The sequence below is a fragment of the Ruditapes philippinarum genome, unplaced genomic scaffold (genome assembly GCF_026571515.1).
Source record: "Ruditapes philippinarum isolate M1 unplaced genomic scaffold, ASM2657151v2 ctg1284_1_1_1_1, whole genome shotgun sequence".
Taxonomy (NCBI): Eukaryota; Metazoa; Mollusca; class Bivalvia; order Venerida; family Veneridae; genus Ruditapes; species Ruditapes philippinarum.
In genome coordinates this window covers 29,385-53,810 of record NW_026855487.1, presented here as the reverse complement: position 1 = coordinate 53,810, position 24,426 = coordinate 29,385, and the positions used below count along the sequence as shown (strand labels likewise).

The following is a 24,426-nucleotide window of genomic DNA, read 5'->3' as shown; positions in this document are numbered from 1 at the left end:
TCGTGACATGACATCATATCATTTTACAAAGTCTTCTCCATGACCTTAAAAGACTAAAATGCAAGATAATGTACTAACAGTGCTTGATCAAATAAAAAATGATTATCTTATTATAATTATACGTCAAAGAAACCTATGAAATCAGGCGATAATATTATCATGATAAGCATGCACTCTTTGAATGCAAACTGAAATTATATAATTGAAATAAGAATTAAAATTGTAATAAAAATTACCATATATAATAAAACTAGCATGAAAGTTCATGGACATCGCAAAATCAAAAATAACCATAACAGCATGCATTCTATAATACTATATACTCTTTAATTAAGATCGATATTTTCAAATACCCTTTCAAATGCAAAAGTGAGTAAAATTCCCTTAAGGTCAAATTATTATCTAGATATCGTTTCAAAGTGATAGACAGGAACAAGGTAACTACAGATTCGGTTGACTGAATTGTTCTATAAATATATTATAAAATGTAAACAGTTTATGCCCAGTATCACCCGCTGGAGCAGGATTAAGTTCAAAATATTAAAACATTATGATTTTGGTCACATGAACCTGGAAGTTATTTTCTAGTTTTTCTCCTATATAAAATAACATGGTATCAATGACAATACAACACTATTTTTTACAAGCATAATTATACATTCTCTTGATATTTTTTTCCACAAAAAATTATTTAGTATCAATAGTTTTGTTTGACGGTACCTTATATTTTAATAAAATATTATTTAATATTTATTCAATCATCTTCCAAAACAAAAATGTTAAATCATCAGTAGACGGGATTATATTTGATATTTGTTAGCTTCGAAGTAACAAAGAAATTGCGATTATAGATTCAAAATGATGTGTTCTGGTGTTAGCAGTGAAAGGGATATATTAAATAAAATAGTGCTTATAATAAATGTTAAATAGACATGCATGAAAATGGCGCATATTTGAAATGTTCATTATTTAGATGCAAAATGACCATATAATATGTATAAAACAAAAACGTTTGTTGTTTTTTTTCTGTTTCTTTCATTTTTTAAATGTATTCATGTGTGAACACGGAAATTATTCTAACACCAAATTTAAAGGTAAAGAGATGTTGTTGTTTATTTTTTTTTTTAAATCAGGTGTAAAATATCCTTACCGTCGAATCCCCGTCGTCACTACTATCTTGATCCTGAAAGAAGAATTCAGAATTAAAGTACTTAGTTTTACAAATAGGGAAATATGATCAGTCAAGTATAATGTTTTCAAAGTGTTATCTGATATAATTGAGTGTCAATATGTCAAAATGAAATAAAATAATCTTAATCTAACCAACACAATTTAAAGACAAACCCAACTTATCAGAACAAAATCCTGTAGATATTTAAAAAAAAACTTGTATGGCAGTCAACAGATGCAATTGTGAAATTTAGCGTACGTTTATGTGTTAATTCCAAGGAAATTGGTCGTCCTACACCTCTGATTCATACAAACATATAGAGAAAAGTTAACACATGATATGGAACGCAGGTAAAAAATTAAGTGTCATATTTTCGAAAGGCTAGCCTACGCTATGCTAAGATTTAGACTTATTTTATGATGCTATGAAATATAATAACTTGCTAGAAATCAAGTTTTTATTTACTTTCAAAATTCTTAAACTAAAGAAGACATAATTATTGTAATTATGATGCCAGACTTACGAGAATTGTCATACAGGATGTAAATGATGACAATAAACATCTTATCTTAAGTCTAAAGTAGATAGGAGATACAATATATGGTTACAAAGAAAAAAAAGTATAAGAAGAGCTGTCACTGAAAAGTGACATATGCTCCCGAAAGAAAGCTTTGACATAAAATTTCGTTATATGTGTAATATAATATAAGCCTCAACAAAGCTAAAACCAGAAAAAATAACCTTTGAGATTTCCACATATGAATGCCAAAATAGAAGTTCGATAACGATATATAAAGCTAAAATTTTGACGACTATATAACCTGTCAAATTACAAATGAAATATGGGCAAGTTTCTGCATTTAATTATTGCTGGATCAAGTTACACCGAACGTATCACAAGCGCGGACACGCTTATAGTACAGGAAAATTAAAAAAAAAAAGATAAGCGAAAATCAAATGACTATGCAAAACTAGGCGTGGTGACGAACAATACTTAGAAGTTTCACTGAAATCCCACAAAAGTGTTGTAGCATTGACAAGCATATTTTACTACAAAAAACCATTAAGGGACCATAAATGTGCCAAAAAACAAGGATGATATCAAAAGAGAATGCACTACTAGGTTTTGGAGATGAAGCGTGGACAAGCTTATTTCACTCGAAATTGACCATTGAGGGGGTCAGTGGGAAATTAAGATAATTTGCACAACTAAGCATGATGAAAAACAATCATGTGATGTTTCACTGATATCCATCCAGCGCTTTTTGAAATGAAGCGTGGTCAAAATTACCGGACAGACGGATGGATGGACTGACAGTGCAATAACTATATATGCTACCCTTCAACTGCATAAAAAGCAATCAAATACATATTGTTTAGAACTATAAAGACGAACATTTTTGAATATATACCAATATCTCAATCCATTGAGAAGTTGCAGCACAGATGTTTTGATCGAACAAACAATGCAAAATAGTGATTGTGGCAATTTGAGACATTTAAGATTGAGCATGCTTTTACAGAGGTTATGTTCCAGTCAACATTTGTGCCAAATTTCATTAGTATTGAATCATTTCTCATGGTTTCATAGAAGTTTGAACTTGTAACATTTAATAGATGCTATTGAAGAATGGGGGCTAATCAATTATTAAAGTGAAAGATATAGTGACAGGCAATGCTGCTAAAATGACATTAGCTGTGAGAATGACTGGAATACAAAATATCCTATGCCTTGTCCATTCTCTGAATTAAGCATCTTAAATTAATTTTAACTGTAACATTGATTTTGAAACTTCACAAGAGCTCCTTTGCTACAGCTATCCTTAAAGAAAAGCAATTTCACCTTACACTGCGATGTCATTAACTGCAGATTGATATTCAGACTAGATGAAATAGTTCATATGATATGATAGAGCGCTACTTAGAGCATCAAAACGCAGAACAGGCAACATTCCTATGTAAAGAAATAAGACAGAATGTAGCTGAATTCCAAGATAGATAAATACAGAATCCCTAAAGAAAGCCCAACACGGCAAAATTGAAAATGTTGCAGGCTCGGTTTGATTGAGCCTGTTCATGGACGGTACTGGAAAGTGCAAGTTACCGTCCACGCCCCCTAGCACCGGCTTAAGCAGAATTCAACATTTAAACATGAAATAGTAAAATTTTGAATTTAGAAACATCCGCAGATGTGTTCATACGGCGGTTATCATGGAACCTTCAATGTGACACTTCCGTGCCATTCCATGAAAAGCGGCGTATGGTCCCCAAGTAATAAAAAGCGTGTGCCCTAAACGAGAAAACAAGCCTTTTCGGACAACAATTGTGTTCTAGCTGAGGATTTCAAAAGGTAAACATAAATAACATAATACTTACACAGATATTTTGTGCAAACTAATTCTTAGGTTTTAATGATATGTCTTTAGTCAATTAATAAAGTTTCTTCAAAGGAAATTCCTGTTTTCTTTCCATAACTATCACATTAAAACATATGATAAATTTATAACCAGTTTAAATCTTATTGAGATACAATTTCTTATTAGATATTTCATTCTTTAATTATTGATTAATGTATATTGATTTGCCAAATTCATTTCTACCATTCAGATCATGGACCCTATGAAACACGCAACAGTAACATTGCATGAAGAGAGTGTTCTGACCGTGTATATTCTGCTTCTTTTACTTCACAGGTAAATATACACTTTCAGCAGCAAGACTGTGGTAGATCTCAAACAGGTCACTTTCAAAAATATATCTTTGAGGTACAAGTTCATGTAAATATTTTGGAGACTTTAAGTGTTATGTTAAGGTAAACCATAATGTTCAGTGTACTTCAACAGTAAATATGATGATAATTATTACAATATTATGCTTCACACAGTATTCAATTTGTTATTCCTTTTTTGCTCATTATTTAACAATCAGTTCTATTAAGAAGATGTTTTTAACGCGAAAACAAATAATTGTCAATAAATCAATAAATGTTAATTTTTTATAAATCTTGTTGATACAAATATATACTCAAGATATTTTTAAAAATCAGACTTCCTAATAGCAGCAGCTGCATTAGATCCTATATTAAAACTTTTGCCATTCTTGGATGAGGCAGATGGACAAAGAATATATGGTACTAGTATTTTGGAGAAAGAAAAATTATGTAATAAGTATACTTATTGAAAAATAAAAATTATAAATGCAAACATTAATAACTATTTAACAAGATAAAATAATAGATAGTAAAAGTAAGAGTATGCTTGTAAATGACTTACATAGTTCACTTTTACACATGGAAATTTACTTTAAAAGTGTACTGCTTGTATGAGACGTCAACATTTATCAATAAAATACAATGATATATATACATATTCAAGGTTGAATAGATGAAGAGCCAGGTGAATTTAGTAAATCGCCACAACTGACAATTGCTCAAGAGAGTTGAACAGACCAAGCTTCCACAGATCAAGCTTCCACAACATTCATTCAAACGTAAGCCGAACAAGATACTTAACGTTCTTCTCCAAAGAAAAATAGACAATCTCTAGGTGATTTAATTGAAGATGAACTTTATGTTGTCAGTGAAACTGCACCAAAGTCATGTTTTTGAATGTACTTGATGAGAAGCTAGTATACAGAAGAATCCCTACTTAAAATCATCTCGGAATTAAGACCATTTTTTCAAAGAACAGAATTGTTGTTCTTTATGTCAATGGTACCATGATCCAGCATTCAGACCACCTACTTTTGAGGCGACCAGATTCAATCCCAATTCTTTGTTTTGTTCTTTATTTGATCCAACCATTGAGACCACTGATTATAAAATCAACACTAATCTAGATCTTAAATGTGTTGTTATGTTGTTAGTTACTGCTTGAATGCTCCTTGGCATGACATTTCGTTTCACAATATATCTAAAACTGTTATTATATCGTATGAAATATGGTCAGAAACTAAATTTTAGATTGTTTTAATGTTGCTTTAAGCACATCTATTTTGTGAAGAATTAATTTCTATTTTTTTTTATTCAATACTGAAACCAAACAAATGCAATACTTGATCACGTTTACTACGGTAAATTTATCAGAAAGAGTAAACAATGGTAATTCATTAAATGCGACATAAAATCCCATGCAAATTAACCGTCCAATCGTATGAGAAATCTGATGACGTTTGTAAAGTTGGAGATTTCACGGCATCAACAATAACCAACTTTTAAGGAAATGAATTAGGTATAAGTCTTGTTATCGACATGATTGTTGTAAGAAAGCGACAATATCGTGGAGTACTTTAAACTTTTGCTGGGAAGAAATCGTAAATGGGTGTAAAAATGATAAAAAGATGTTAATTTCCATTATACGATAAATCTTTTGCAATTTTTATAATGGCCATGTGTCATTTGGTATGCTATTTGATAATATGGTCTCTATTTGCTATTGAATGATGCTAGTCCGGCGAAATGTGTTGCTTGTTTTATCATATTTTGTTCATCTTTTATTCAATGTCAGTTTACTTTTATACGAAGTGTATGTATCATGCCATTAACATATTTCATGAATATTTAATTGAACGAATACAGTGCTCCTCTCTTTCAATGCGTAAGCTAGTTTGCTTCGAATATGCAATAGTGTATAGTTAAAACGTCTTATATTTCTTTGTTTGTTTATGAAGAGTACGGTAGTAAATAAGGGTCGTGACATGACATCATATCATTTTACAAAGTCTTCTCCATGACCTTAAAAGACTAAAATGCAAGATAATGTACTAACAGTGCTTGATCAAATAAAAAATGATTATCTTATTTTAATGATCAACATTATTTTTTTGTCCAATCACATTGTAGTATTTTTCAAATTTCTGCTTAGTCTAACTTTTGTTAATGTGTACTAACTAAATAAAATTCACTTAATCTGTTGTCTAACCGCAGTCTAACAAATTTCAATAATGCATTATATTCGGGAGGAGTTAGAGGTATGGTTAACACTCTGATTTGTAAAATGTCAAGGTTAGCAAAACAATGCCAACATAAAAAAGGTCAGGTGTTTCTAAATGTGAGGATACAATCAATTGATTTATTACATAGATAATACATGTTGGGCACGCAGAGACAAATGATTACATAGTAACTTTTTTCATATCCTTTTAACACTAAGAACAATGTCTGCTATAAATTGCTGACTGTTTTAAACTTTTTTTTCTAGAAAAAGTACCCAAAACATAAATTTTTTTCTGCTGATAGAAATGAACTGCATAAACAATATTTGATATTAAGAATACAATGATTACATATTTTGACTGGAAAACTCATTGTAAATGGACCCCTCCACCTGTAAACCTAAATTGACACTCAGAAAAACTGTTTTTCAAATGAGCAAATCAATAGGGATTTTAAATATTAGTGAATAACTTAAAGCTAACAACGAATTTGTATAAATTATTAATCTAATGTATTTTCTCACATTTTCCATTTATTTATAAAGGATGTACACATTTCATTAACTCCATTGATTTTACCTAATTGCATCATTTTTCTTGCTGTTTTTTGGGGTTTTTTTTTTTCACAGATATTCTATAGAGACATGAGATAAAGGTATAAATTCTGTGACATTTCAGTAAACAAGAGCTGTCGGTAGGACAGCAACGCTCGACTATTCTTAGTGCTTGATAATTAAAAAAAAATGCTTGATACAGTTACCTCCTCCTGTTTACAGGTTGGGGTCATGATGGTGAACAAGTGTGCAAAGTTTTAAAGCCATATGTCAATGGACTTTGAAAATATTTGAACTATTACAAAAACTTTAAAGTAAATTCTAAGTCGAAAAAGGGGCATAATTCTGTCAAAATGCTTGATAGAGTTACCTCCTCCTGTTTACAGGTTAATTGGGGTCATGATGTTGAACAAGTATGCAAAGTTTCAAAGCCATATGTTAATGGACTTTGAAAATATTTGAACTATTACAAAAACTTTAACGTAAATTCTAAGTCGAAAAAGGGGCATAATTCTGTCAAAATGCTTGATACAGTTACCTCCTCCTGTTTACAGGTTGGGGTCATGATGGTGAACAAGTGTGCAAAGTTTCAAAGCCATATGTCAATGGACTTTGAAAATATTTGAACTATTACAAAAACTTTAACGTAAATTCTAAGTCAAAAAAGGGGCATAATTCTGTCAAAATGCTTGATACAGTTACCTCCTCTTGTCTACAGGTTGGGGTCATGATGGTGAACAAGTGTGCAAAGTTTTAAAGCCATATGTCAATGGACTTTGAAAAATATTTGAACTATTACAAAAACTTTAACGTAAATTCTAAGTCGAAAAAGGGCATAATTCTGTCAAAATGCTTGATAGAGTTACCTCCTCCTGTTTACAGGTTGGGGTCATGATGTTGAACAAGTGTGCAAAGTTTCAAAGCCATATGTCAATGGACTTTGAAAATATTTGAACTATTACAAAAACTTTAACGTAAATTCTAAGTCGAAAAAGGGGACATAATTCTGTCAAAATGCTTGATACAGTTACCTCATCTTGTCTACAGGTTGGGGTCATGATGGTGAACAAGTGTGCAAAGTTTTAAAGCCATATGTCAATGGACTTTGAAAATATTTGAACCATTACAAAAACTTTAACGTAAATTCTAAGTCGAAAAAGGGGCATAATTCTGTCAAAATGCTTGATAGAGTTACCTCCTCCTGTCTACAGGTTGGGGTCATGATGGTGAACAAGTGTGCAAAGTTTCAAAGCCATATGTCTATGGACTTTGAAAATATTTGAACTATTACAAAAACTTTAACATAAGTGGTTACGCCGACGCCGACGCTCGGGTGACTGCAATAGCTCTACTTATTCTTATCGAATAGTCGAGCTAAAAATGTGGCTGATTATTTGTTGATAGGGCCATTTATTTAGCTTATCTAAATGTGATATGTTAGAAACTTGACAAGGCGTAGACATCTTGTAGAGCGAAAGGGCGGAGCTATCGGTGATTTAGTGAAATGCCTTGTTTTTGGTTGAAAAAATAATGTTGATCATTAAATAGGTTAATGTTTAATAATATGCATTAACAAAAATAATTGGTCGCCTGCCTGCGGCAGGCTTGACCAATTATTTTTGTTAATGCATATTATTAAACACTAACCTATACATAATTATACGTCAAAGAAACCTATGAAATCAGGCGATAATATTATCATGATAAGCATGCACTCTTTGAATGCAAACTGAAATTATGTAATTGAAATAAGAATTAAAATTGTAATAAAAAACACCATATATAATAAAACTAGCATGAAAGTTCATGGACATCGCAAAATCAAAAATAACAATAACAGCATGCATTCTATAATACTATATACTCTTTAATTAAGATCGATATTTTCAAATACCCTTTTAAATGCAAAAGTGAGTAAAATTCCCTTTAGGGCAAATTATTATCTAGATATCGTTTCAAAGTGATAGACAGGAACAAGGTAACTACAGATTCGGTTGACTGAATTGTTCTATAAATATATTATAAAATGTAAACAGTTTATGCCCAGTATCACTAAGTTCAAAATATTAAAACATTATGATTTTGGTCACATGAACCTGGAAGTTATTTTCTAGTTTTTCTCCTATATAAAATATCATGGTATCAATGACACTACAACACTATTTTTTACAAGCATAATTATACATTCTCTTGATATTTTTTTCCACAAAAAATTATTTAGTATCAATAGTTTTGTTTGACGGTACCTTATATTTTAATAAAAATATTATTTAATATTTATTCAATCATCTTCCAAAACAAAAATGTTAAATCATCAGTAGACGGGATTATATTTTGATATTTGTTAGCTTCGAAGTAACAAAGAAATTGCGATTATAGATTCAAAATGATGTGTTCTGGTGTTAGCAGTGAAAGGGATATATTAAATAAAATAGTGCTTATAATAAATGTTAAATAGACATGCATGAAAATGGCGCATATTTGAAATGTTCATTATTTAGATGCAAAATGACCATATAATATGTATAAAACAAAAACGTTTGTTGTTTTTTTTCTGTTTCTTTCATTTTTTAAATGTATTCATGTGTGAACACGGAAATTATTCTAACACCAAATTTAAAGGTAAAGAGATGTTGTTGTTTATTTTTTTTTTTTAAATCAGGTGTAAAATATCCTTACCGTCGAATCCCCGTCGTCACTACTATCTTGATCCTGAAAGAAGAATTCAGAATTAAAGTACTTTAGTTTTACAAATAGGGAAATATGATCAGTCAAGTATAATGTTTTTCAAAGTGTTATCTGATATAATTGAGTGTCAATATGTCAAAATGAAAATAAAATAATCTTAATCTAACCAAACACAATTTAAAGACAAACCCAACTTATCAGAACAAAATCCTGTAGATATTTAAAAAAAAACTTGTATGGCAGTCAACAGATGCAATTGTGAAATTTAGCGTACGTTTATTTGTTAATTCCAAGGAAATTGGTCGTCCTACACCTCTGATTCATACAAACATATAGAGAAAAGTTAACAACACATGATATGGAACGCAGGTAAAAAAATAAGTGTCATATTTTCGAAAGGCTAGCCTACGCTATGCTAAGATTTAGACTTATTTTATGATGCTATGAAATATAATAACTTGCTAGAAATCAAGTTTTTATTTACTTTCAAAATTATTAAACTAAAGAAGACATAATTATTGTAATTATGATGCCAGACGTACGAAAATTGTCATACAGGGTGTAAATGATGACAATAAACATATTATCTTAAGTCTAAAGTAGATAGGAGATACAATATATGGTTACAAAGAAAAAAAAGTATAAGAAGAGCTGTCACTGAAAAATGACATATGCTCCCGAAAGAAAGCTTTGACATAAAATTTCGTTATATGTGTAATATAATATAAGCCTCAACAAAGCTAAAACCAGAAAAAAATAACCTTTGAGATTTCCACATATGAATGCCAAAATAGAAGTTCGATAACGATATATAAAGCTAAAATTTTGACGACTATATAACCTGTCAAATTACAAATGAAATATGGGCAAGTTTCTGCATTTAATTATTGCTGGATCAAGTTTCACCGAACGTATCACAAGCGCGGACACGCTTATAGTACAGGAAAATTAAAAAAAAAGATAAGCGAAAATCAAATGACTATGCAAAACTAGGCGTGGTGACGAACAATACTTAGAAGTTTCACTGAAATCCCACAAAAGTGTTGTAGCATTGACAAGCATATTTTACTACAAAAAAACCATTAAGGGACCATAAATGTGCCAAAAAACAAGGATAATATCAAAAGAGAATGCACTACTAGGTTTTGGAGATGAAGCGTGGACAAGCTTATTTCACTCGAAATATTATCATGATACGCATGCATTCTTTGAATGCAAACTGAAATTATATAATTGAAATAAGAATAAAATTATAATAAAAAGCACCATATCTTATAAAACTAGCATGAAAGTTCATGGACAAAGCGAAATCAAACATGTCAAAATTTAACATAACAACATGCATTCTATAATTCTAGATACTCTTTAATCAAGGTAATAATTTTCAAATAACCTTTCAAAAACAAAACTGACTAAAATTACATTTAGGTCAAATTTTTATCTGGATATCGTTTCAAAGCGAAAGAAAGGAATAAGGTAACTGCAGATTCGGTTGACTGAATTGTTCTATAAAGATATTATAAAATGCAAACAGTTTATGCCGCCCAGTATCACCCGCAGTTTGTTTGTGTTTAAATCAAAATGTTTAAACGTTATGATTTTGGTCACATGAACCTGGAAGTTATTTTTTAGTTTTTTCCCCTATATTAAATATCATGGTATCAATGACACTACAACATATAATATTTTACAAGCATATTTATACACTATATTGATATTATTCCCAAAAACTATTTAGTATTAATAGTTTTGTTTGACGGTATTTTATATTTTAATGAATATATAATTTAATATTTATTCAATCATCTTCCAAAACAAAAATGTTTAATCATCAGTAGACGGGATTGTATTTGATATTTGTTAGCTTCAAAGTAACAAAGAATTGCGATTATAGATTCAAATTGAAATGTTCGTATGTTAGCAGTGAAAGGGACATATAAAAGGACATAGTGCTTAAATTTGACATAGACATGCATCAAAAGGGCGCATATTTTAAATTTTCATTATTTAGATGCAAAATGACCATATGCATAAAACATAAACATTTGTTGTTTTTTTTGTGTCTTTCCTTTTTTAAATGTATTCATATGTGAACACGGAAATTATTCGAACACAAAATTTAAAGATTTAAAGGTAAAGAGATGTTGATGTTTTGTTTTTGTTTTTCCTTTTTATTTCTTTTTTCTAAATCAGGTGTAAATTATCCTTACCGTCAAATCCCCGTCGTCACTACTATCTTGATCCTGAAAGAAGATTTCAGTATTACATTACTTAGTTTTACAAAAACGGAAATATCAAGTCAAATGTCCATTCAAGTATAATGTTTTCAAAGTGTTAATTGAGTGTCAATATGTCAAAATGAAATAAAATAATCTTAATCTAAACAACAGAATTTAAAGACAAACCAGATAAGTCAAAAAACCTTGTATGGCAGTGAACAGATGCAATTGTGAAATTTAGCGTACGTTTATGAGACAATTCCAAGGAAAATTGGTTGTCCTACACCTCTGGTTCATACAAACATATAGAGAAAAGTTAACTCATGATATGGACCGCAGGTTAAAATTATAATATAAAGTCACTGCATTTAATTGTTTCTAGATCAAGTTTCACCGAACATATGACAAGCGCGGACACATTTTGCTTGATTTACATGTCACACAATGTTAGATATTTTGATCTTCCGTAGTTTCGAAAAAGGGTGAAGTAATAATTAATTACAAGATACTCTATTGACTGTTCAATAGATAACATTTTGTTTCAAGCATTACGAGTTCACCATACTGAAACAAAGAAATCAATAATAAAAATCTATGTCTTTCTAAAAAAGAATAGTCATGCATAAAAAGTATCAATTCAATGCTATTTGTGTCGGTAAAATCATATATCACGTAATTTAATACACTTCAGATTTTATTTAAGGTTCGATTAAATATTAAGGGATATTTTTTAGTTTGAGTGAAATATGGAATATATTTTCACGAAACATGATAAAATGCCACATATTTTGATGAGCCTGGATGGCGAGTGAAAATATGTGGCATTTTATCATGTAGAGTGAAACTATATACCATATTTCACGAGAAACGAAAAAATAACCTTTTAATTTAATTTCATTATCAAATATAGAGGGTAACGAACCCTCTTGCTTGCTACGCAGCTGCAATTATACAGCGCGCAGTAATATTAATTATTGTCTTGTTTTCCACGCAATATTTAGCGCTACATTGTGACGTCATGTAAACAAGTCTTTAAAAGACTGTACAGCTTTAATGACTGAATTAAAGATATTGGTGTTCGGATTTATTTTCTTAGTTAGACCATTTTCTATCATTCTAGATAGTTTTCAAAAGAAAATTCAACAAAAAGTTGTTTTGTATTTATCATAATTTTCAAACAAAATGGCAAAAGAAGCCCCTCAAAATAAATGTGAATTTTGACATCGCCCACTTTCGTATTTATATGCCATATTTATATAAAAAATAATATGAAATATATTTGACTGATATAGCACCATATTTTATGGGTAGAATAAATTAAATAGTGAAATTTTCAAATAAATATTTTTATATTATTCATATTCCAGCTTGTAATTAAATACAGAGAAATTTTGATAATAACTGAAATATAATTATATATTCTACAACTAAATTTATGCTTGTTGGTATGACTTATGAAGCCGTGAGGATGATCATTAACAAAAAACGGATCATCATTAAAATAACTAGCACAAGTGACATAATCTGGTTTAGTGTCCAACTTTATTTGTTAACCAATGGGAACGCTGTATTTCTTCAACATTATGTGTGTTAATTTTCATAGAAAAACACAAGTCAAAACTATAACAAATTCCGTTCATTATCGCTTTCTATTTTACTTAGTGTTTCATTGTAAAAATTGTCATTTGCAAAAATTTAAACATGTGTTTTCGTGGGTCGCTTTTATATTGACGAAGTAAAAATGACGTCAATAGGTCAACCTACATTTATTCTGCATTTATTGTTAAAGGATATACATGAAGTCAGATTTAAATCCACGTCTTGCCGAAAAAGATTCTGCACGTGTAATAGTAAAAACAATATAAAATGACAATTAATATTTTTACATAACGAATGTAGGAACAGGTCTTTATTAATTTATATCTAAAAGGAAAAGCACGTGTGTCTACCGGCAGACAGAAAGAGAAAGTTTTCATTATGTTTTTGAAAATACATTACGTGACCTCGTGTTAACACATGGCATGTGGCGTATACATGTCTAAATTATATATCAAGATATTAAGTACTGAGTATCAATTATTTAAGTCTTGTAAGTCATGAAAATGTTTGTCGAAAATAAATGTTTAAATATCGAGCAAATGAAATCTCGCATCAGTCAATGCCGTTCTCCATATTTCCCAAATGAGACACAAGGGTCTTCTCGCCCAAAAAATGATGAAAATCATGCACATTTATAAGGACAATTTTTAAAAACATAAGTGACATAAGAACGTGAATATTAATGAGGCCAACTAAAGTTTGACACTATGTATGTTAGTATTCATCCGTAGCTGTTCTACAGAAAAAAAACATTTTCCGGTCGGTGTCACTTCCGTTTAAGTTTCTAGTTTCTGTAGAAGAGCACGGATGAACACTAACATATACCTAATGTTATATCTGTTAAGCATATGCTCCCTGGTGATTTATAATATTATTTAAGTTTAAAATAAATACTCGTGCCTTGAGAAGTAATATTGCACATGATTGTTCTTCGTGAAAAACTTTTATCAGAAATTTGGACGCCCCCGCCGACGCTAGATGAGTGGGACAGCTCTCAATATACTTCCCATATTAAAGCTTAAAATGATGTACATAATAATTATAGTTTTGTATGATCTTAAGTAATATTTCAATGCCAATGGAAATATAATTCACTCTCAGTTGAATTATGTACCAACACGTTTAAATCAACAGTATGTGTGATGTGTGATTCTGATTGATATTTATTTTTAAAAAGTGAAAAGTAAACAAATAGGCATATATTTTGTTAGAAGAATTTCTGCATGCATAACAGTTTAAAGAATGAAAGTTAGGGGGGGGGGTTAACTAAAGCGTTATATAAACTTACCGTCTCTGAAGAGTCTGAAGCCACGTCACTATTACTGTCTTGATCCTGAAAGAAGAGTTCAGTATTAAATGTCTTAGGTTTTGAGCAAAAATTAGTAATTACAAATAACCAAATTTGTCTAGTAAAGCAAAATGTTTCATGCGTGTTACATGAGATGATTGTCAATTGTTCAAACTAATCTCCACAATTGATCAACCCTAATGGTAGACAAAAAATAAGCCCGTATTTAAACTTTTAAAGGCATCAAGACAGTGTATAGAATCATTATTATTTTAAAATTCAATAGTTGAATTAACTTATATTCTATCAATAAGATTAACTTACCGACATTATGTTTTAAGATTAACAAATATTTCCAACCTGAAAGAAAAAAAAAACAATAAAAAAACGTATTGTTCGTTTTTGCTAATTAAAACCTAAAAGAAGAAATATATGTTTATAAAAGCAAGTTATTTTATAATTTAAGTATCTGTAAGGGTCTTATAATATTTAAATGAGACAGATGATGTCATAATTAGTCAAACTAGTAACTAATCAAAAGTAAGGGTTAAATAAGTACAAAACGGTTGGTATTGATTTAGCATTTTTCTTTGACATTAATAAGTACATCTTGTTCTTTCTTAATACCAGAATTTTACTATTCAGATTTTTCCAGATTACGATATGTGAAGTTTCGTTTCATGTGCTCCATATAGTAAACTCTGCTTTTAACGATATTCAGGAGACCGCCGAATTGATACTGTTATATCCGATATTGTTATATCCGATATTGTTATATCCGAAAGGAAACTAACTTGAAATAAATGCCGACACCCTGGCAAGAGTATCGTTATAAGCGATATATCTTTATATTAACCCATTACTTCATATACACGCCTTTTAACGCCTTTTTCACCCCCCCCCCCTTTTTGTTGTCTCAAATGATGAAAAAATGCCTTATTTAGGCCCCAAACACTTGTTTTTGTTTGAGAAATGTTGTTAAAAAAAGTGACCTCTTTTTCGGCGCGGCCCCCCAACCAAATGATACATCAGGGGGTTGCCAAGAAAATTTTGGACTTGTGAGAGGCTGTAAATGACCCCAGATTGATCATAAGGTATCATGTAACCAACGTTGAAAAGCATTTGACTCTATCTCAATCCATTGAGAAGTTGCAGCACTTTGAAATCAATTTTGATGGAAAAAATCAACGCAAAATAGTGATTTTTGGCAATTTTGAGATGTCCCCTCGTTGCCATGGTAACAGAAAATTTAAGCCTGAGCATGTTGTTGCAAGGGCAATGGTCCAGTCAACATTTGTGCCAAGTTTGATTAGTGTTGAAGCAGTTTTTATAGTATTATAGCAATTTGAACTTGTAACGGGAGACTTTTCAATGAAAACAGCCATTTTTCACAAAATGCTCATGAAGTAATGGGTTAAGTGATATCGTTATATTAAGTGTAGTTTACTATATATGTATTACAACACTGACAATGACAACACAAATCAGTTGCAAGGTTACATAAAAAAGACAACAGTCACTCCTAGGATATCACCCATATAAATTTTGCAATATAAACTACAAGTTGGAGTTTGTGTGCATACATAACGTATGTGTCCTAGTATGAATTATTCTATGTTTTTATATGACATAGTCTGTTTGTATGTATGTATGAATTTTTGTATGTATGTATGTATGTATGTATGTATGTTTGTATGTCCAACATTTTATCCTGGTAAATGTATGTTTCATATGAATTCTTTGCATTAAATGCTTTCTTTCTGTAACTTTATAATTTATATTTTAAACTACCACTTTATTCAACGATAAAACCAGAGAAGCGTCAATAACAAAGAGCTACGTAGTTAATCAACCTTTAACTTTAAACGTATCTATTTAAAACGTCTTCCTGTGTAATAGATACTCTTGTTACCAAAAAAAAAGTGTTTTGCTTTTATGATAATTTACTGAAATCGTACATGCATTATTTATGTAGCATTATGCGTTTCTATTTAATTCATTTTATAATGTAAAAACAAAAATTTCTCACAAATGGCTTCTTTTTGGAACTTGAGTTGTTTTGATTTGTTTTTTAGCCCATAGTTACGAGACAAATTATGACAACACGTCTTGAAAGTATGATTAAACTTTGTTTTCAATTAGCTTGTGTTCCGACTGTAACACTTAAAGTACTTGCAATCAAATTATGTATATGAAATAAATTTATACAATTAATCAAATTAATAGAAATATGTTTCTTACCTTTGTACTTTTTATTTTGTCATGATATGAAAAAATCCCAATATGCTATAAATATAATCGCACATCTTCGGATCTTTAATTAATTCAATTACTGAATGACAAGGCTCAATAACTATGTCAAACAATAGAGCATATGAGGTGATTAGATTTGACACAATTGGCATAAATGTATGTATGGTACATGTGACTTTTTGCACTGCAAAAATATCAATATTTCATTATCAATTTCAGATACATCAATGTATACGTATTCCTTAGAGTGACAGAAGCGAGACACTCGTACTGGATCATTTTTTTTATACTTTACTTCTATTACGTGGTTTACAGTGTATCTGTCTTTATGCAGTTTTTGTATACATTTTTGTTACATTTTTAAATAACAGTTACTAATATCTGCAGTTTGTTCAATTGTATCGGTACCGTGAATATAATAAATCTACCAATGTACAAAGACTGTCGTTTAACTTCTTTGTCTGAAGTTTATTTTACGCCAATGTATCTTAACATAATTGTCAATGTTATATTTTTTCCGTTAATCAAGCGGGATTAACATACGTATATCAATACGTGTGTTTAAAGTATGTTCAATTATAGTAAAATGTTTATAGGTTGGTGATGTATAACATAATCATAAAATGTAAAGTAAAACTTAACAAGTCCTTAAAAATAGAAAAATTTAATTCAATTTGACATAGGATGATGTAAAAGTGTTATTAATTACTTAGATATTGTAGACGAATTTAATTGATTAGTGTCATTGACGAGTGTGCATAATAATATATAATATAATATATTATTTAATTTTACCCATGAAATATGGTGCTATATCAGTCAAATATATTTCATATTTTTTAAAAATAAATATGAAATATAAATATGAAAGTGGGCGGAGTCAAAACTCATATTTATTTTCAGGGACTTCTTTCGCCGTTTTGTTTGAAAAATCTGATAAATACAAAACAACTTTTTCTTGAATTTTGTTTTGAAAACTATCTAGCATGATAGAAAATGGTCTAACTAAGAAAATTAATCCGAACACCAATATCTTTAATTCAGTAATTAACGCTGTACAGACGTTTAAAGAGTTGTTTACATGACGTCACAATGTAGCGCCAAACAGCGCGTGCTTACGCATAAATTACTGCGCGCTGTACAATTGCAGTTGGTAGCAAGCAAGGGGATTCGTTACCATTTTCTTTGATAATGAAATTAAATAAAAAGGTTATTTTTTCGTTTTTCGTGAAATATGGTATATATTTTCACTCAACATGATAAAATGCCACATATTTTCACTCGCCGTACCGGCTCGTGAAAATATGTGGCATTTTATCATGTTTCGTGAAAATATATTCCATATTTCACGCAAACGAAAAAATATCCTCTTAATATAACAATTATAATTGTTATGATCAAATTTCCTCAAAGTTTTAAACGAAGACAAATTAATTTTTTTAAAGTCCCAAAATAGACCTGTATGAAAAAAGTAGATTTAATTGGCCTCTTTGTGTTAAAGTTTACCGATATTGAACTTTCATGTAACTAGTTTAGCAAATGAATAATATTTGAATTACTATTCTTTACAGTTATTCTAAAACAACAGGCGAAATATAACTATGTACAATAATTATGATGGTTTTTCATTTATAATTTTAATATTATTATAGTAACATCTTATGAAACTGGCAGAGGGAAATTTATTGATAAATCACTATGATGTTTATCGTGTTCTTGATACAGTAAAATTTAACTCTCGAACCGAACAAAATAAGTACGGCATAAAAAATCATGATTTTAGTTCACCAGTTCGCATACCCGTTATAACGTTTATCAATTCGAACACGCACTCGAAGTATGAGGAATGTTTCCATGAGTCTTCTTTTGACGACATTTATTAAAAGTGTCATCACCTTTTCCTAATTTTAATTTTGATACAAATAGAGTTTTGTCAATAATGAAGGGCAATTTCATAATTATAGCATCGATAGGTATTATCAAGGATAGGTATGATTTTGACTAAAAAACATAATTACAAATGTATTTTCAATTTTTTAATCAAATTAAACTGTTATGACTGTTAAACTTGCAGTTAGACATCATATAGTCGTATGGTGAATTGACCCTTTTTATAACAAATCGTCAGTTGAGTAGCATTCGTAAGCAACTATGATAAAAACATTGGTGTCATATACACTACCAAATCATTACTCAAAAGATGTTGACTTTGTAATTCTTTTATGCATGCTTCTATGACTCACAGTTCCCCAATGAAACCATTTTAATAAGATATTACAAATATTCAGACAAGTTCAGTGATGTGTGAAAGTCCCTATCATGTTGATGATACTACTTGTGGGTCGTGTGATATTGTTTTTCATTTCGAAGTATAAATCACTCAGAGCAAATTGAATTAGAAACAAAGAGCATGCTGCGTCTAAACAATTAAGATTATTTATTTTGGTACAACGTACACCCCTCTCACGCTCATGTTATTTGTAAACAAGCATATGTTTGTAAATGTAAAATATGTATGCCCGTAATGCCAGACAATAATATATTTCCCATTTATACCACCATTCTTAAAAAGTTATTTCAAAATTTACTTAGGGTGCACATCCTATGTATGAGGTATTTATTTAAACCAAGATAGTGCATACTTGTATACCAAAATGGTATGAAAAGCTGAATGTAACAAATTTTACATAATATAACGGTCTAATTTTGAAAGAGTTACAGCATAAAATGTCTCACATGTGTATTGCACGAAAACATTAAACTGCTCCGGAATAAGAAAGTATGCTGCCATTTTATGTAAGGGTTTTTGGCTGGCGATATATCTCTAGAACATAGTTAACATTTTTGGGATGTCGCGCAGTTTATTCTGTCTGTCGTTACAAAGACTTTGTGCCAGTCTTGTTATTTAGTGAAACACAAAACCTGAAGAAATGATCGAAATTCAATGATGATCAAGACAGGAATGATCGAATTTATGCATAGTTCACAATATTTCCCTCAGTGCAAACTGCATAATTATCTATGATTTTATCAGGATATTTCTTTATGTACTGAAAGAACAAGGTAACATATATCAAGCATATCTGCACTCTGCACTTTGATTACTGTTCAGTAAAAAAAAAAAATCGTAAATGCGCCATTTGCTGTTAAGGAAATATACAAACCTTTTTATTTCATATAGGTTATAAAGGTGCATAAATAAAACAAAACTTTTGACGTAACATCATACATTGAATTTATTCTAAGTATAAGTAACCTTTATACTATCAAATAGCGTTAAGTATTTTGATGTAAAAGTTTGTAATACTACACGTTTGTAACGTCCCTTTTCATTGTATAATCTTGATCTATGTATAACCTATACCCACTGCTTCTGTTAAATCATGAACTGCTAAGTAAATTGAGCCCCCCCCCCCCCCCCCAAAAAAAAAGTAATTCTGCTGAATTGTAAATATGTATGACAAAGATGTCTGGCAAGTTATATGGTCATGTATAAACGGTTGTTTTCCATTTAAACATCGCTTAGCAGCTCGGCTTATATGAGCTAACGACAGTTTAAGTGAGCCATATAATCTGTCGCAAATCTTTAAAACTAATTATATATATTTAACTCGGTAAAAAAATGCATCTTACCTAGACTAAGTGTAGGTGACAGACTGAAATTAGAAATATGTATTTGTATAAAACATATGAAAAAAATATAAAACATGTGTGAATTTGATTCATTCTGTGTATTTTATTATTCAAACAAAGTATAGATCAGACAGTTTTATCTTTGATGTACCTTTTTGTTAGAATCAATCACTTGAAATTAACGTCTGGGACTAATTTGTGGTAAGTTTATAAACATTTTTTTTTTCAGTTTTAGTGACATTTACATTTTATTACAGTTGCTTACCCGAAATTTTCAACAAGTCAACGGGGATAAATGGTTCATACTTGCATGAAGTATGGTATATGGCATGGTATAGTATATACACGGTGCATTTCCATATCGGTACCCTCTTTGCGAAATCTACTCAAATGGTACCCTTTTTGCACATGCACAGGCTATTTTTTGCTAAAAACAAACCAGCGGTGGATAACAATCCACCTAATGCTCCTTCAAATGACGAAAGGATGTATGTCATGTGGAAAATATGTATACCACGGAACATTGGAATGTTTTATCTTCTAGTGTTTATTGCAGTGTGTCCATTTTCAATTATTGTAACCCCACAATAAGCTACATATAAAGTCGACATGTCTTGTCTCGCACATCACCTCGATATATTGTTTCGGGCTGAAATGAACCCGTGGCTTGATTATATATGCATCATACCTATTACATATGTTCATTTATACATAATATTCAGGAAAATAGCAGTTATTAGTCAAAAATAAATGTAAAATTTATAAAATCACCCTACTTTCGGTTTCGCAGCGAAACAGGACACCTCTTTGCTATTGATTTTTTATATCACATGTTCCCTCTTATTCAAAGTTTTTGATACACGGATACCCGCCCTAACACAGTACCTATAGAAGCAAGAAACGCGAAAGATCGCTTAAGACTTTTAAATACAGGTATTCGACTTGAATGGGCATTCATATTTAATGCATGCGATTCCTGCCACTGGCCAGTTCTAAGATGAAGCATCATAAGTCTACATATGTGTTATTCTATTTGATATATTCACATTAGTGAATAACAGAAGTCCGTATCATGACATCATAGAATATTTACGTACATAAAACATGCTTAACGTTTAACGCAAATAAAAGTGTATGTCCTGCTTCGAGGGTACCCGTGTGTTAAAAAAATGAGAGTGTGCCTGTGATATAAAACATTCAAAAGCAAGGGGTAGACCGTACCGCTGCAAAACCGAAAGAAGGCTGTTTTTATGAATTTCACATTTATTTTTGATAATTTAATGTCATTTATCCGAAGATGATATATAAATGAACATATGAAATATGTATGATGCATTTATAATCAAGACACTGGTTCATATTAGTCTGAACCATTTGTCGAGGGAATGGGCAAGATAAGCCATGTCGATTTTATGTAGCTTATTTTGAAGTTGCGGTACTTGAAAAACGGACACATGACAAATCAGCACATAAATTAAACATTCTAGTGTTCCGTGGTATACATCTTTTCCACGTGTCATACCTCCTTTCCTTATTACAGAGAATTTAGCCATTTCTGATATATGTAAAACAAATATCAATACCGAATTTTGTTAGTTCAACAATCTAAATTCTCTATAATGAATATTGTAGTCTATTTGTATGGAAAATACTATTGTTGTATGTTCTGTAGTTCTATATACATGTATGTTTCATTGTTATTGTTGAAAATACTTTTTGGAATTTATTGTTCAACGGAATATGTAAGTAGGAGAAATATGATAAACAAGATCAACAAGGAAAGGCGGCGTTCAATGAACGCAGCCCCCATATGACCCAGCAACAAGAACCAATGGCAAGGAGCCCAGGCGGACCCCAAACAAAAACAGGACAGGGCAAAGACAGAGCACGGACAGGTTAATCATTAAATGATAAATAATTTGTAACTGATTAGGAATTCAAAGAAAATAATAATAGGCCCACAAAGGGGAAGGGGACAGGAGACCGGGGGAAGGGGGGGGGGGGGGTAATCAAAGAAATAAAAACTAGAGGCAATGGGGAAGATACTTACCGTAGACGAGAAAACAACAAGGGACACAAGCAAAAGTGTCACCAAAACAGTATGAAACAACATAGACATACATTTGAGGAACACAGTGGGGCGCCGCCTTGGAACGGTCAGCAGCATAATAATGACTGCTGGGGAGTTTAAACCGGTTAATGGTGCACCAAACCTCGCTCTTAGCCCCACCATGTTCCTATAAACGAGACAGTGTAAATAAAATGAATCCCCGCCAAGTGAAATTCTAACATTTGTCATGGTTACAAAAGGTTAAATAAGTAAAACACTAAAATGATCATGTAGAAACATATAAAAGTTAACCCAATGACCATAACAAAAGTACTCAATGTCCTAAAGGAAGACAGAGCAACAAGAAAATCACCTACAAGGGCCCGACGACGAACATTAAGACAATTCAGTCCCAAAGGGCTTTACGAACTATCCATCATACAGTCTTCCACTTGGTCCGTCAGATGCAATCAAAAGAGGAAAGCGTAGTGTCCAACTGTAAAAGGGTTGAACACTAAACATGCAGTATGTCTTAAAATAGTAGGGTCATAACCTCTTTTAATAAAACGTTTAATGAGTATAGTAAAAACAGCAGAAAAATTACCATGACCCAAAATCTTACGAAGTTTGTAAATCACATCGCCATAAAAACCAGGCTGGCTAATCCCTTGTCGCAGAAGAGTTTTTAAATCACTATTGAATTTAGAAATTAAATCAAAGTAACGATTGTAAAATTTAGTAAAATATTTCCGTAATTTATGATAGCGGTAGCCCTGTTTTAGAAGCTTGCTGGTAATAAAATATTCCGCTCGTTGAAATCCTTTACGTTGCTACAAGCTCTAGCGAATCTAATTAACTGAGAAACATAAACGTGTCTATATCATTATTCCAATTGTTTCTTGCATTGACATTGAAAAAATATTTACATAAGAATGTGTTATGTCTGATACTATTTATTCATATAAATTATGGATAAATCTCATGATTTACTTGCTTTATAACAATAGTCTGTTCGAACACCCTAATAACATCAAAGTTATTCTAGTAATTGTCAACAAACCAAAAATTTATATGCCATGTTTACTTACTGAATACTTAAGTAATGTTTTTTTTAATACCTCCCTCTGAATTTGTCACTGTGATCTAAGATTAAAACTCAATATGATATTTTTGAATTCAATGTATGATAAATTAAAAAAAAGATTGAACAAATAATTATGGTTAAAGCTGAAGTAAGAGATATGAATGACTACTCAAGAATAGTGCATGACCTTGCATGTGATAGTGTGTGTGTGTGTGTGTGTGTGTGTGTGTGTGTGTGTGTGTGTGTGTGTGTGTGTGTGTGTGTGTGTGTGTGTGTGTGTGTGTGTGTGTGTGTGTGTGTGTGTGTGTGTGTGTGTGTGCGTGTGTGTGTGTGTGTTTGCGTGTGTGTGTGTGTGTGTGTGTGTGTGTGTGTGTGGGCGTGTGTGCGAGCGTGTGTGTGTTGGTGAGTGTGTGGGTGTGTTGTGTCTTTCCTTGACATAGATAATAGAATAAACGCAATAAGACTTTTTTTTTTTCTTTTCTATCAAACGCAACTTATTATTTTGTTTTTTTTTAAATGAACGAAAACTAAATACTAGATTTTTTAAACTCAGAGTGCAGAAACAAAATATCATTGCTATACTAGTATGCTACAAGCTTTTAAGTAACTTCAAGGACATATTTCAAGTTTAACATTTATGTCATGAGATTTTGCCAAGTTATCGTAAATATGTTTATAAAGAAATACAATTTTCCTTATACCACGGCAAAATTAAACCAAGATAAGATTGTTATTTACAAAGAGGCAAATACCAGAAACCACACCTGAAAGATAAGCTTGTTATTCACAAAGAGGGAAATACCCGTACACTTTGAATTGCGCATGACTTAAGTCTATGTGTGAACGTTTTATATTTTGACCTAGTAATTATTAGACGCCGGTAGAAACCGGCGACTATATCTGTAACAGTTTAATATCATATCTATGGTAGGAGAAGGCCTTAAAATTTAATATA

General features: G+C 31.0%; 1 protein-coding gene across 1 annotated transcript in view; it reads right to left on the bottom strand.

The window, feature by feature from the left end:
* Nucleotides 1–14,781, bottom strand: part of LOC132743522 (dentin sialophosphoprotein-like) — a 36,947-nt gene extending 22,166 nt beyond the window's left edge. Inside the window, exons 1-5 of the mRNA XM_060732051.1 lie at nt 14,776–14,781; nt 14,452–14,496; nt 11,556–11,588; nt 9,337–9,369; nt 1,151–1,183 (exon numbers count right to left, since the gene is read on the bottom strand). Of these exons, the coding sequence (XP_060588034.1) occupies nt 1,151–1,183; nt 9,337–9,369; nt 11,556–11,588; nt 14,452–14,496; nt 14,776–14,781 (150 nt within the window). The remainder of the gene's footprint in view (nt 1–1,150; nt 1,184–9,336; nt 9,370–11,555; nt 11,589–14,451; nt 14,497–14,775) is intronic.
* Nucleotides 14,782–24,426: the final 9,645 nt, after the last annotated feature.